The following is a 14,832-nucleotide window of genomic DNA, read 5'->3' as shown; positions in this document are numbered from 1 at the left end:
CATCGATTAAGGCATTTCTCCAGTTCTGGAAATCATTTTTGAAAATGGTTTTTCATTTAAATTTTCTGTATTGTCCCAATGTGGTTTAATTGTTGTAGACAGTGATCTGACCCAAAGAAAATCCTCAGCCGTATAGATGCTTAGAAGTGGGAGAAACAAACATGACTACATGTCACAGGCTTCACATGTTTATCCTCAGCCGTGCAGATGCAGGAAGAGCAAACGTGACTAAGTGTCACGGGCTTCACATGTTTATCCTCAAGAGCTCGCTAGTTTAACAGCTATGTTTGTGGCACTGATTTGGAGGGGTAGCAATGTAAAAAAATAATTGATGTCTTGCCAAACATACCCTTTTTTGTTTGTATATACATCTAGACATCTAGTCATATCCTGATTGGAAAGATATACACAGAAGTTCTCGGTTGTATTTCAAGATGTTGAATAATTAAATGTGATAAACAATTCTGATGCCAATAAACTCTGTAGTAATAAAGAGGGTTGACAGAGAGAGGAGAGAATCTGGAGGAAGTGGAAATAGAAGTTGGCCTTGAATAATGAAGGATTTGGACTAGGACATGGGGGACAAGGTACATGAAGGGGAAAGAATGAGCTAAAACTTCAGGAATAAAGCATATACAGGAATTTGGTTTGACAGAAAAGAAATCAGCATGCTTTGAGATGGTTGATACAGCAGTCAGCTGACAGGTCATCACTGGTAGGCTCTGGTCCTTCCTCACTGAGAGGCCTTTGACATCATCTCCTACTGTACTTGCTTCATCCCAAAGAAACTTTTGACATTGCATTTATACTTTAGAGATTTGTGTCTTATTTTTAAGTGTGTGTGTGTGTGTGTGTGTGTGTCTGTCTGTCTGTCTGTCTGCCTGTCTGCCTGTCTGCCTGTCTGCCTGTCTGCTTGTCTGTTTGTGCATCTGAATGCAGTGTCTGCAAGGCCAGAGGAGAGTGTCAGATCCCCTGGAGCTGGAGTTACAGGCAGTTATAAGCCGCTGGAAATCCTCTCCAAGAACTCCAAGCTGTCTCTTCAGCTCACTTATATGCTTCTTAATCTTCCTCAACCCTTACCTAAAACCTAGGCTGATTGCATGTGTGCTGTAGTAGCTGTATACTATATACAAAGTGCACCCATAGCTAGCCATCCCATCTCTTACCTATTTCCCAGTATATGTGGCAGAATTTGAACTGAAGGGAGAAATTTTTATAACTTTGAAATGATAATTTTGCCATCAGAGGCACAGTACGTTTCCTGATTACTGTCCTGTGCGCCATAGGACCCGCTACTACACCGTCTACAGGCAGGTGTATACCACAGAACACCAGACAGTCTTCAGATGCTGCCCTGGTTGGAGCCGATGGGATAATGAGCCAGGCTGCCTCTCCTGTAAGTTGTAATTCTTCCTGCCAAGTTCTGCAACAGGGCATGCTTTTGCCTCCTCCACAGGAGGCCTATTGTGCTTCGGCATTTTAAGAAGCACTGCAGATTCAGAGCATTGCTTGAAACCAGTGGTCCTCAATCTTCCTAATGCTGTGGTTTCTTTATATTGTTCCTCATGTTGTGGTGACCCCAACCATAAAATTTACCTTCGTCACTACTTCATAACTGTAACTTTGCTGCTGTTATGAATTGTAATGTAGTATCTGTGTTTTCTGGAGATCTTAGGTGACCCCTGGGAGGGCTTGCAGTCTACAGGTTGAGAGCCACTGCTCTAGACTGACTCATGTGTGACGTGTGGGGGAAATGCATATAAAAAGCCTTTCTGTGAACCATTTTCATGATGAGTTGCAGCTCAGGACCAATGAAAGCTCCTGTATATTCTGTCTCCTTAGAGGACAGGCGATTTAAAGGCAGGAAGGCTCTCCTTGATGTCCATCTCACTTCTCTCTCTTCCCCTTTCCTATATCATCAACTTTGTAATCCATAGTTGATTCAAAAGTCCAGAGGGAAATCACTGTACTAAATCTAGATGGGATTTCTCAACGTGGGCTTGTCATGATTAATTGCAGAGCTCTGGAGGCAGCTTGCTATTTAAGATGAGGTCTGCACTCTGTTTCCAAGCCTCAGGTGATGGGATTTCTGAAGTCTCGAGTCTGGTGTTTGACAGCACTCAGGCAGAGAACTAGTGGCATTCCACAGCTCACCGGGCTGTGAGAAAGGGCTCCCTTCTGTGAGCCCTTTACCTGCATCATGTGCCTATGGCAACTGGGAAGTTCCTTAGATTGCATCTGTGAGTCTAATCAGTGCAGCATCACAGCACAGTTCATCTCTCCTGCCTCTATGCACCTTACAGAGTTTGCCAGCATCCTGCCTCCTTTCCCTGTGGGCTTTCTGCTTTTAAAACACACTGGAGAAATTTTGTTGTGTGCTTCCTATATTAAGCAGGTATAGTGTCAAGTGTTGTGGCAAGAGTGTGTTTACACTCAGGTCACTATGGCTGGTTGGTTTACGATCATAGAAAAGATCTTTCCACACTACCATCGGAACTGTGTTATAAAGTACAGAAAACTGGCAGCTCTGAGCTAAAGTATTCATATTTATTATTTAGCAGCTACCCGAGTTCTTTGCTTCTGTTTAAATATTAGCATTTTGTTTGATTGTTGTTGTTGTTTTAAAGATCGTTTTGACCACAATCACCTTATCCATGCAGTTTCTTTCTACCAATACTTCTTCCATCTTGATGTGAACACAATTGATCTAGTGTCTTTTTAAAGGGTAGATTTGTATTAAGTACCTCTAGAGGGGTTCTCAGAATCTCTGTGTTTGCGAAGTTTACAGGTGTGTTCCTACAGATAATTCTACAAGACTTCTAAGAGTCAGCCCTTGTCTAGTAATAGTATTTTTTTTCTATAACCCTCCTGTGGAGGGAAGTGGAAATTTCTAGATCATGTTATATTAACTGTAAGATGCCTACTTATACTGATGATTTTCTTTCTTTCTCTCGACCCTACCTATTCTTCCTTTGAACACTTCTTTTAGCTGTGGCGTCTCTGGGAACCCATTTCAGTGGAAGGCAGTGCTCGGACAGGGATGATCAACGCTGCCTCTGCTCCCAAGGGTTTCATGGACCCCACTGTCAATATGGTAAGTCACCTGCAGAACCATTCTGTCACTATTTGGCACTGTCTCTGTTGTGTCCTGGTAGTCTCGTGGTAGATTACCTGTCTGGAAACTGTTAAACACTGAACATGAGTCATTAAGCAGAAATCTAGAATCACAGTGTAATAAGCATCTTAAAATATGCTTTGTGGCTAAGTTGTAAATTGTTGCTATAGCTGTTCAAAGGGTCTTTGTAAGAACAAGATGCTCTACTTTGTAAAGATGTTAAGTATCTCATGGAGGATGGCTTGAAATTACTGCTATGGTAATATATTCTGTGATATCTCCGGGATCTATAAATGAGCAAAATACAATCAGCATGAACTTGATGCTCTGCAGTAGTGACTGATCCTATACCTGTTACCTTAAAAAAAAAATCACAAAACCTGAAACTCATAAGACTTGAGTGACTCTCATGGCTTCAACCATCACTGGACATATAGGTATAAGATTTTCTTGTGTGCAAAGTTTTGGGAATGACCAATGATTTAACCTTTCCTGCAGAATGAAACCTCACTTAAAGCAGATGGGTTATGTGTACTTTCTGTGTCTACCACTCGTATTTCTGAAGGGAAAACCACAAAGTTTCTGAGGTCCCCCCACTTGGGCTCTTTCTCTTCCACACTTAGGATTAAGAACAGTGCTCCCATCTCCCATGGGCCACTTCAGAGATGTTCCTGTAAATTAATTCCCAAACTCTTTCCTGGGTTGCCTTTCGAGAAATAAATGAATTAAGACAAAGCCGATATTGAGCGATCTTACACTTAGAGACAGGGATCCATAGAGGCTCTGAGAAACACATTTATCTTTACTATTTCCAATGCTTTCGAAACAACAACAACAATAATAAAGCCACATGTGGATCCATGGTAACAAATTATTTGACTTTGAATAAAATAGAAGATACTAAAGGCTTCCTTATTTTGGCTCATAATTGTGATGGGGAATTACAGATGTTATTGGTTCATCAAGAGGTTTTCTTTAAAAACCATAATTATTTATTTATGAATGCATTGTTTTGTGAAGCAAATATCAAAGGACATCAGGCTTCGGAGGACAAAGGTAATAAAAGAGACATACGGTAAAGATAATAGCCCATTTATACCTGGATTAATTTATTCTTTATCTTTTACACCGGTACTTGAATATTTTGATTATTCCAACTTACCAGCTGCCATACACCAAAGTAATTAATGTGCTCTCTGAAATTCAAGTGTCAAAATTTTTTATTTTTGTAGTAGAAAGATTGTCTTTTGCTCAATCTTGTCTTGTTACCGTGAAGTCCCCAGAGCCACAGGATAACACCAACATACACAATATCCGTCAGGACTCCCTGCTGCCCCTGCCAGCACTGCTGTCCAGACATGCTTCCCCTAGACTCTAACACTGTTTCCTCTCCACGATAGGACTCCTGTTGAATTTTAAAAGGAATCGACTACCCAAAGGTGTTCATTCGCAAAGAGTAGGTGTTTAGACTTCTCCTTGGGACTGTATTTCCCCCATCAAAAGGAGGCACCGCTTACTATATAAACTAGGTGGTTTTAATGGAGAAATTTTGAAGACTTTCTAGGAAATCAAGCAGTTGAGAAACAGGTGGAGAACCCAATGAAGAGGAAATTACACTAGCTGAATTCTAAAGGATGAGAAGTTCCGATTGTAAAAGCTGTTTGTAACGTGTAGCTCACAGGAAAAAGCCCACTAAGCAAGCTGATTCTAGCCTGGAGAGGGAGGCCCCTAATCTAGTTCTTATGCATGGTATCTGCCCCCTCCCATGTATATGCACATATATCAGTAAAATAAATTTAATGCTATGTTTAAAATTGTATATAAAAACACTCAAATGATAAAATATTAACAAATTCCAATTATCATAAAATCCCAGTCTATATGATATAGCAAACTAAAACTGCTTCTACCTGCAGTTAACCACGATGGGCATCCCATACATATCTGTTTATGTTCACACAGGTGTGAAAAGTGTGTACACATGAGATCATATTATACACAGCTTTTTTAATGACAGAACGTCCTTCTGTTTTTTCCCCTTCTAATGTGTTCTCCCTTCGTTGCCTGCCATTGAAACCTTTTTATGTCTTTCCGAAAACTTACTGAATCACACACAGCTATATGGTAGTCTGTTACATCAGTGGACCACACACTTTCAACTGATTATTGAGCTGGGTGGTGGAGGCTCACACCTTTAATCCCAGCATTCAGGAGGCAGAGGCAGGCGGATCTCTGTGAGTTCAAGGCCAGCCTGGTCTCCAAGAGCTAGTTCTGGAATAGGTTCCAAAGTTACAGAGAAATCCTGCCTCAAAAAAGCAAAGCAAAGCAAAACAAAACTAAACTAAACAAAAAAAGCCAAAACAAAACAAAAAACTAACTATTGAGTGATAATGATAAACATTTATTCCAAATTTTGTTCTAGTTTTTGGCACAATAATCAGGCTTGTGATGATGTTGTGCTTTACATTTTGTGAAGAACATCCCACCTGTGGGGTTGCTGGGAGTCAATGAATAAATATGTGCAGTTAAAATTTTAATAAACTTAAGGATCAATGTATGTGTGTGTGTGTGTGTGTGTGTGTGTGTGTGTATGTGTGTGTGTTCACATGCACACGTGCTTGCGTGCCTGTGTGCGTGCTGCAGGTGGTTGTGAATTAAAATTGAAATAGGTCTTATTTGTTTATTTTTGATGTTTACTTTTAATAGAATCCTTACATCTTCCTTCAGAGCCAAAGATGTGATGCTTGTCTCAGATCATCAGAGTCACTGTAAATGAGTTTGTCACCTGGAGTAAAGTTGGTGCTACCAATGTGTGTGGGAAGAGAGAAATGAAAATAAGCCATTTGGCCTTCTTAAGGTGGAGAAAAGACTGCACTCCTAGCGAGAGCGGGGCCGTGCTAATAAGTGAGAGCAACACTTGACATCAATAATGATTCTAAAATTGCTGATGTACCTAACTCATTTGAAAAAAAATCTGGCTCTCATCAGGTGAATGAAAAAATAGAATTTTGACAATTAGGAAGTAATGAAGAGCTTTCAGAAAAAAACTATTGGCTGGAGAGATGGCTCAGCGGTTAAGAGCATTGCCTGTTCTTCCAAAGGTCCTGAGTTCAATACCCAGCAACCACATGGTGGCTCACAACCATCTGTAATGAGGTCTGGTGCCCTCTCCTGGCCTGTAGGCATACATGCAGACAGAATATTGTATAATAAACAAACAAATAAATATTTTTTAAAAAAACTATTGATTAAAGAAATCAAAAGGAATACGTTGAAGGTTTGAACACATGCAAATCAAACTAGAGAGCTGGTAGTGACGTTTCCTCTTTTCTGAAATATTATGGCTTCAGAGAGAGCGGGGAGTTACAGGCACTGATTAATTTCCCACACAACGTCACACCTCATTCCCACATTACTACCTCTCTTCCTTGCCTCTGGGTCAGAAGCCAAGCAAAATGTCAGTGTGGCTAATGGTAGGTGTCTCCGCTTCTCATTTGCTAGGCACGCGTTTGCTTATTCACTCTGTCAGTCAATCAACCTTCCATCAAGTCTCCCACTTAGTAAATATTTATCTAACAGACTGTGCACTAATACCTCAGATGTGAAAGCAAATGGTTGCGTCTCAGTCTGGTGGGAGATAGAGACCGGAAATTCTATGATTATAATGTAACTCACCATTGCCATGATGGGATATGGTTCTGTCCTAAGAGAAAGAGGAATGTGTTCATCTATGCCATACCAAGAGGGGAGGAGAAGTTTCTCAAAGATGCTTGTAAGTACAAAATACAGCCAGTTCTTTGAGATGTATAAAATATTCCTATGAAATTTGGTAGAAATGTTAGCATATTTTCCACAGACCATAAGATACATAGTAGATAACGGGGAAACAACAACAATTCTCTTGGCTGTAGAGAGTGTTGCATAAGAAGTGGCCAAATCATGCCATTAGCCTATAACCAAACCTGGTGTTTTCAGACTTTATACATAGAGGGTTAATTGATAGAATTCTTCATAACTCTGTTGCCAAATTCAGTTACTGAATAATACAGTTCTGTGGTTGAGGATCTATCTATCTATATCTATCTATCTATCTATCTATCTATCTATCTATCTATCTATCTATCTATCTATCTATCTATCTATCATCTACCTATCATCCATCTATCTATCTATCTATCTATCTATCTATCTATCTATCTATCTATCATCTATCTATACCTCCCCACCATGTGCATGTGTGTGTTAGTGCACATGCATGTGAACATACGGAGGCCAGGAAAGGGCATCTGACATCTTTCTTTGTCTTTTTCCATTTATTCATTTGAGGTAGTATCTCTCCCTGGACCTGGTGCTCCCTTTTTCTCATCTATGCTTGAAGTCAGCGAGTGCCAGCACGGCTCCTGTCTCAGTCTCTTTCACAATTGGTTGATAGCTTGTATGGGAGGTCTGGATTATTCCTCATGTGCTGAGATCTGAATTCCCACCCTTGAGATGGTGCAGTTCGCACTCTTAACGGCCGAGCCAACTTTCCAGCCCCAGATGGGGTATCTTGAACATGCAGCATCATTTGTTGCTTCTCCATTTCCTTGTACTTACGGAAGAATCCACAAATGTTTTTTTTTTTATCACCTTTAAGTGTGGTATTTAGATGTGTATAAAAATAAGGTTTTTTTTAAAATATTGTCTGTCAAGTTTTCAGGCGGTTTGAGGCTGTCATTGGGCTTCACCGTTGACTATGCTGTCTTGGAGAAGGCACTTTTAATTCCAGCCTCAGCATTATCATTTCTAAAGATACAAATAAAAACTTCAGCCTTGCTGAGTTCCAACAGTGTTCCCACAGTATTTCCAGAATCTCTTATACATTAAATTACCAGTGATCTAAATAAATACTATGAATAAGTATTCTCACCTCACCTTTATGTACTATAGAGTTATATTGGCTGCTCTATGAGCAAACGGCAAGGATGTAGGACACATGAGATCTATGCATACTATGTTCTGGTCTCAGAACCTGTTAGCGTAACCTGAAAGCTGGGATGCCTTTCTGACACTGTTCAGTGTGACTGTGTGGTGCATGTCAGCTTGTTATTTGTGAGTGGCCAAAGGGATCACACGTGTGATTTATAGGCTGAAAAGCATCACCCAAGCTGTAACCCTTCTCATTTGCCGTAGATGCTCTGAGGACCCTAGACGGGGAGCTCTCTTCAGAGCAGGAAAGGCTCCAGTTGCCTTGCTTCTCACACTGGGGAATCTGAGCAATTCTCACAGGAGAGTGAGTCACAGCTGACCACGAGGCAGGTCCTAGCCAAGGAACCGTATTGACTGTGTATAATAGAAAGCTGGACTCGGGTTTTCTTCAGTTCAAGTTCTCTTAAGAACACTATTTATTTGAGCAATGTTATATAGTTTGAATTATGTTCCCTGTTGCCACATTTCTTATATTAAAGTCCTAAATCCAAGTACTTTACAATGTGATCTTATTTTGATATAGGCTTGCTACGGATATAATAAGCAAAATGAGTTCATATCAAATCTAGTATGACTGATAGCCTTATAAAAAGGGAACATCTGAATATAGATGCATGCACACAGGGAGACCATCATAAGAAAATGAAGACCAATCAAAACTATGGTTGTATATGCTAAGAAATACCGAACATTTCCAAAACTGTCCAGAAGCGAGGTGAGAGGTAACAGAGAGACTTACCTTCATAACCCTTAGGAGGCAATATGTGGATGTCCCAGTTCTAGCCCCAAGGCTTGAGTCAGTCATATGCCACATGTATGAAATACATTTTTACTTAATCCTCATGCTGTCTACACATGGCATTATTTTCCTAATTTTACAAAGTAAAGCCTGGAGAAATAGAAGTTTTTTTCCTTAAGCAATTCAGTTTGTGGTGTTTCGTTGCAGCAGCATGGCAAAGCAGCATGGGAAATTCAGCAAACGTTTCCCCTTCATCTTCTGCTTCAGTTCAGTAGTTGGCCTGCTGGAGCAGTGAAAATGGGGAAAGTGGCAGGGGGGTTACAAAGAGCAAATCCTGCTAAGGGAAGGGGGTGGCTTATCTTAATTGAATTATAAAAATCAGTCTGGGAAGGTAATTCTGGAAAAGAATGGAAAAATCATTAATTGAAAACACTTGAAAATGCCACACTTAAGGGAACATTACCAGCAGATGCTAGAAAATGAAGTAATGACAGGTTATATCGTGGAGATAAATTGATACACAATCCTAACACTAGCCAGCAGCTTACACTAGTTAAAATCTGTGCTTATTGTGTCTGTCACATAAAAGATGCCTTGTAGTAGAGCCCTAAGCTCTCAGCAAGGGTTGAACTTATCCACACTGAAGTCAGCAGAGTCTTCATCCCATAACTAGACAAAGGCATGGCAACACTGGCAGCTATGGGGACGCATGCTCTTGGAACCAGTTAAACTGTTTCTGAGGATAGTAAACTAAGATTTGATGTTCTTCCTTGTGCCAAGGAAAAGAATAACCTGCTGTTTGGACTCCGTGCATGGGATTTTCTACCCTAGCATGGATTTGGATATCAAGGCTTTGGAAGAACCTTGCTGAGGCACGCTTGTATGCATTCCGTAGCCATTGTAAGCCATGGTTGAAAAGAGACTGCTTTGTAATTACTTGATATTTGCAAATATGACAGTCTCAGAGGAGAATGCACAGCACCATCCAGGGCTGTCTGGTTCCACAGGGTGTAATTACTGATGAAGTAGAACGTGGTGAAAGCTGATAATAATGACAATGATGGTAACCCAGGAGCCATGCTTTTTATGAGCTGCACTGCATGCTTTATACATCTGTGTTTGTTGAAAATGCTCACAGTCCTGTGTCATTAGCATTCGTATTTTACCGATAACCCAGATCTTAACATGCTTTCTGTTGATTGGGTAAATTATTAAAATTAAAAAAGAATTTTCCTTAGACTACGGTTCCAGCTCAAGAACGAGGGTCCATGTCTGGTGATGATTATACTTGCAGAAAGCACAGAGCATCATGTGTAAGAGACGAAGAGTATGAGAGATTACCCACTAAACTGGACAATCAATTAACCCAGCAAGTCTTAATTGATTACACATATAAATATGGTATTATTATATTATCTGCTCCATTCATGAGAGCAGATCCAGAGTCACCTGTTAAAGATCCAAACGGTCCCATCTCTTAATCTTTCATAATCAGGAGTCCCACATGAGTTCAGGGGAGACAAACATGGATGGTTTGCATATGAAGTGCCCTTCAAAGAACTCAGGTGTTGAAGGCATGCTTTCAAGCGGTTGCCACTTTTGTAATGGCTTCACAATCGAATGGATGTCAGATACTCCTATTTCCCATTCAGCATTTAATTCTGGAACTGTGCTGGGAAAGATATCTGAAAAGTCTAAGGTGCATTATTGTGTTCACTTTAGTTTTGCTCACTGTACAGACATAAACTGACCTGTGCTATCGAAAAGCATACATTGTTCTTAGGGAAACAGGAAATCAAATGGTTCTAATGTAATGAATGTTCTTCTCTGAAACAGATTCAGGCTGACACAGGAAGCAGGTCATGGTGGGAGGTGTGGCAACCCAGGGTGAATGTCACACCCCAGTCTGTAATGATGCCAAGCTGGGTAGGACAGATCACAACTGTTTGGCTATGCAATGCCACAGGAGATGGGCAAGTTTGAGTGAAAATATGTCTTTACAAGTTGCAGCAATATGATAAAAGACCATGACATTCCAAAGTGAAAGAAAATGTTGTATCATGAAAGCAGCCAAACCTTACATAATCATTTTGTACTCTATTGCTGCTTGCAATCAAGTTGTGTATTTTTGCTTTATCTTATACTAAATCAAACTCACATTAGTTAATTAGGCAAAAAATAGGATGAAAATCTTCCATTTAATATATTAACAAGAGCTTAAACACCATATTTTATTTTTAAATTTTTTTTTCACTATTTCACACAAGTATACAATATATCTTGAGTCTTTCAAACTCTCATCTGTCTGTCTGTCTGTCTGCCTGCCTACCTACGTATTTATTCATTCATTCATTTTATGTGTATGAGTATGTACTATATGCATGCCTATATGAGGCGCCAGAAGAGGACATCAGATCCCCTGGACGTAGAGTCACAGAGGGTTGTGAGCTGTCATGTGGGTCCTGAGAGCTGAATCTGGATCCCCTGCAAAAGCAGCAAGTTCTCTTATCTCTCTAGTCTCCCTCTTACATTTTCTTGAGAACACAATGTGTATTGTTTGAAAGGAGAACTGAGTGAAACAAAGAGAACATCTTTCATTGCACAAATCAACCTTCTACATTCGCTGTTCCTTGGGATAGTATATCTGAGTTCGAAATGAGTAAGTTTCCATAAATGCATGTAGATGTGGTGAGGGAGACTTCACTCAAGTTCACGTAATAGTGAACAAGAAGTGCACTAACATCACTTGGTTTGGATAGGCAATTTCATGCCTAGCTATTTTTGAAACCGTAAATTCCTTGTTATAACAGGAAAGTGTCTGGTCATGCCCTCCTGAGGAGTTGGGTATCCGGTCCTCTGTCTTAGAAGCTTGAGTGCTCAGTGTTAGAGAGAGAGAGAGCAAGGTATTCAGTCACTAAATGACTAGAACATAATCAGAATATTTATATTGGGTAAAGAAGAATGACTTCCTTCATATTTTCTGCCTTCAGGTGTGTCTGTCACTTTTGAGAACAAGGATGGTAGGTAGGAGGCTGAACCTGGTGGGTTTGCCACCTTCATGATATTCTTAAGATAAGAGAGTCTTCCAAATCAACTAACTTAAGTGTGATTTAACGGTGGATTTCCTGAAAGCGTAAACATAGAGGGTGGTGAGAAGCCCAAGGAAGAAGCCAGAAGTCAGGTCTGGACTGGGTTAAGGGAGGAGAAAAGTGAGACAGTCACTGGCATTAGTTGAGGTGTGTGGTGTGTGTTAAGGCTAAGATGTTTGTGATAACAAGAATGTTTGGTGCAAATGCCATCTTCCTTATTTATTTATACAATGATGTCTCAGTCCTCCAGGCAGAGGTCAAGCAAATACCATGTTGAATGCATAGGATGTAATTTATTTTCATTATACTTAAAAATATGAATAGAATACTCTGCTTGCTGTATTCTGTTTCTCAATGTCTATTCTCTGGATCACCTTTTCTGTTGTATTTTAAGAAATGTAAGATGAAATGAAGTTTCTGTGTTTAGCTTTGCCTTTGAAGTAATGAGTTATGTGACTCTTTATAGTGTGCTCCTTTGGTGGACTTTTAAGAGCCCTCAGTATGCTAATATGACCTGTGACTCTCATGGAAGGGCATATAGATTCTTAGGTACTCAAAAGAAATGTGTATGCGTGTGTGTGTTTGTGTGTGTGGTGTGTATGCATGTAACAAAAATTAATGAAAAATGGGCTGTGTATTTGAAAGAAATCAAGGGAATGTATCAGAGCGATTGGAAGGAGGAGAGAGAAGGGAGGAATGAGGAAATGATGTAGTTATATTAATCCCAAAAATTAAAAAAAGGGTGAAAGCATGTAGGTGTAGTGCATTTTAATGAAAATATTTTAAAGCATTATTATTTTGTGCAGAACCTTCTTGTTTTTAAGAAATAACACACAGGCAAAGAAAGAGAAGGGGATAGGGAGAGCAAGCGAGAGAGAACAAGAGAGAGAGCTACTTTTCCCAATCTGTTCTATTAATAATGGAATATTTATACAGTAGTGAAAATATCACACAAGGTGCTTTCCCATATGTTACCTCATTCAAGCTCCCACCCACTCTGTTGAAGAGTTTATATTATTGCCAAATTAGAGCCAAGATAACGGAGACAAAGAAAGTATAACTGAATTACCCAGGTCACGTTTGTTAGCAGCCAATGTGTCAAACAGGGTTTTTAACTCTCATATTTTGGATTACTATCCCACAGGTAAATGGGGATGAGCAGGGATTGCAGTAGGTAGGTCCTGTGTGCACCCCCGCCCCCGTTTTTGCTATAGTGTTACTGGAAGGGTCAGGTAGCTGGGAAATTGAAGTTTGGTACTATTCTTTGGGAGATGTGAATGAATATCACAAACCCCAAGTAGGGAACCCACAAGATATCAAAGTATGGATAACCGCCAACAAGTTTTATTTGGGTTCTTTAGAGGAACAGAAATGATCTTCCCAAATAGTTGCATCACCAAAACCTTATCCCAGCATGGGTGACGGCTCATGAAACCTGGAAAAACGGAGCACACTGCATATTCATGCAGCTCAACAAGCTGGAGAGCATCTTTTCCTGGTGGCTCAGTTGGTCTGTGCCTCTTCCAGGTGTCAAGGATGGCCTCTGCTTCTTGTAGGCAGCTTAGTTGTTCTGAGAGTGTCTCTCAGTACTCCCACATTGTGTGTGCTTGAGAGGGGAGGGACCAACAGTCAGTTTCAGGTACATCCTGAAACTTCTGAGGACCTTTTGCGACCTTTCCTGTAGGATGGAATCTTTCACCTTCCTTCGAACATTTCATTTTTCACCCTCACCCCCAGTAAGATGAAATGCTTTAATTCCAGAGGAAACCACTATCCATAATTCACATTTTCTCTTTCTCCAATCAGCTTATTTCCATTGTTTACCCCAATAAACACCTTTAAACAAATAATCCGGAGCTGCTCCTGGATTCTTTCTTTAATGGACTTCTGGGAATGCAGAAGTTAATGGTGATAGAGGTCTGGTCAGGTAGTCAGCAGACAGTTGATAACACAGTGCTGAGGGCTGTGTCTAAGGGTGCTCTGAAAGCTTCTCTTCATGTATCCACTCCAGGTTCAAAAATGTCTATGTCTCTCCACTTAAAGGCAAGGACTTGAACTTGGCGGTATTCTCTCTCTTTAGCATTGCCTCTTTTCATACGCCAGGGTCTTAGCTCTTGGCACATGTATCTGCTGCTTGCACCAACCCTGGTTTTTCATTGGTTTGTTTTTAATTAGGAGCCATGTTGCATTCCACACCCATGTCTACTGACCCTGCCTCCACATGTTCTCTGCTAAACTGGCTTTCTCATCCTCTGTTTTAGTAAGTGCCTCTTGACCTTCCACATTGCAAAGGCCATAGGTACATCTGTAATGAGGAAATAAATCAGAGGTAAGTGCTCCTAATCAAAGATTTAAGAGAAACTAATAACGTGTGTTAAAGAAATTAACTTTTTTTCAAGAACTTTCTGCCCTTTGACTTCCTCATCTGGGAGATTTTCTTTTAGGCCTTAGAATGATATACTTGATAGCTTCATCTCTCTCACTGGAGACCTTGGGTCACCAGATAAGCTAATCGTGTAACAAGGTCAAATCTTGGTACACATCCAACTTGCCTTAAGGTTCTTAGCCCACCACAAAGAAGAACAGTATAACTGAACTGACGATAGGGGCTTTGGGTGACCATCTGAAGGTCCTAAACTAGAGACCGACACCAACTCTGTGGACAGTTGTGATCACCACCTTGGATAACGGATCCCTATCAGGGACTTTGAACAGTGGGGCTTAAGGGAGCTGTCCTTCCTACAAGAGACTATGCATATGGTGATAGCAGTCCCAAGAAGGTGATTCATATTGCCACTGTGGGAAATGAGAAAAGAAACTTCCCTTCTGCTACTTCTCCAAACTCTCTCCTCGCCTGGCTTCCCCTGGCTAGTTCTAATACAATGGTTCTTGTGAAGTCCGTAAGTCCCTATAGCCAATTA

The 14,832-nt window shown here is 40.4% G+C and overlaps 1 protein-coding gene across 1 annotated transcript in view; it reads left to right on the top strand.

Annotated features, from left to right (window-relative positions):
- The window catches only part of LOC119826011 (EGF-like and EMI domain-containing protein 1), a 576,796-nt gene that overhangs the window by 67,129 nt on the left and 494,835 nt on the right, over positions 1–14,832 (top strand). The window contains exons 3-4 of the mRNA XM_038347058.2: positions 1,287–1,396; positions 2,990–3,094. Of these exons, the coding sequence (XP_038202986.2) occupies positions 1,287–1,396; positions 2,990–3,094 (215 nt within the window). The remainder of the gene's footprint in view (positions 1–1,286; positions 1,397–2,989; positions 3,095–14,832) is intronic.

This window comes from Arvicola amphibius, chromosome 11 (assembly GCF_903992535.2).
Source record: "Arvicola amphibius chromosome 11, mArvAmp1.2, whole genome shotgun sequence".
In the NCBI taxonomy this organism is placed as follows: Eukaryota; Metazoa; Chordata; class Mammalia; order Rodentia; family Cricetidae; genus Arvicola; species Arvicola amphibius.
Note: the sequence above shows the minus strand (reverse complement) of the source record. Positions and strands in the feature narration are given on the sequence as shown.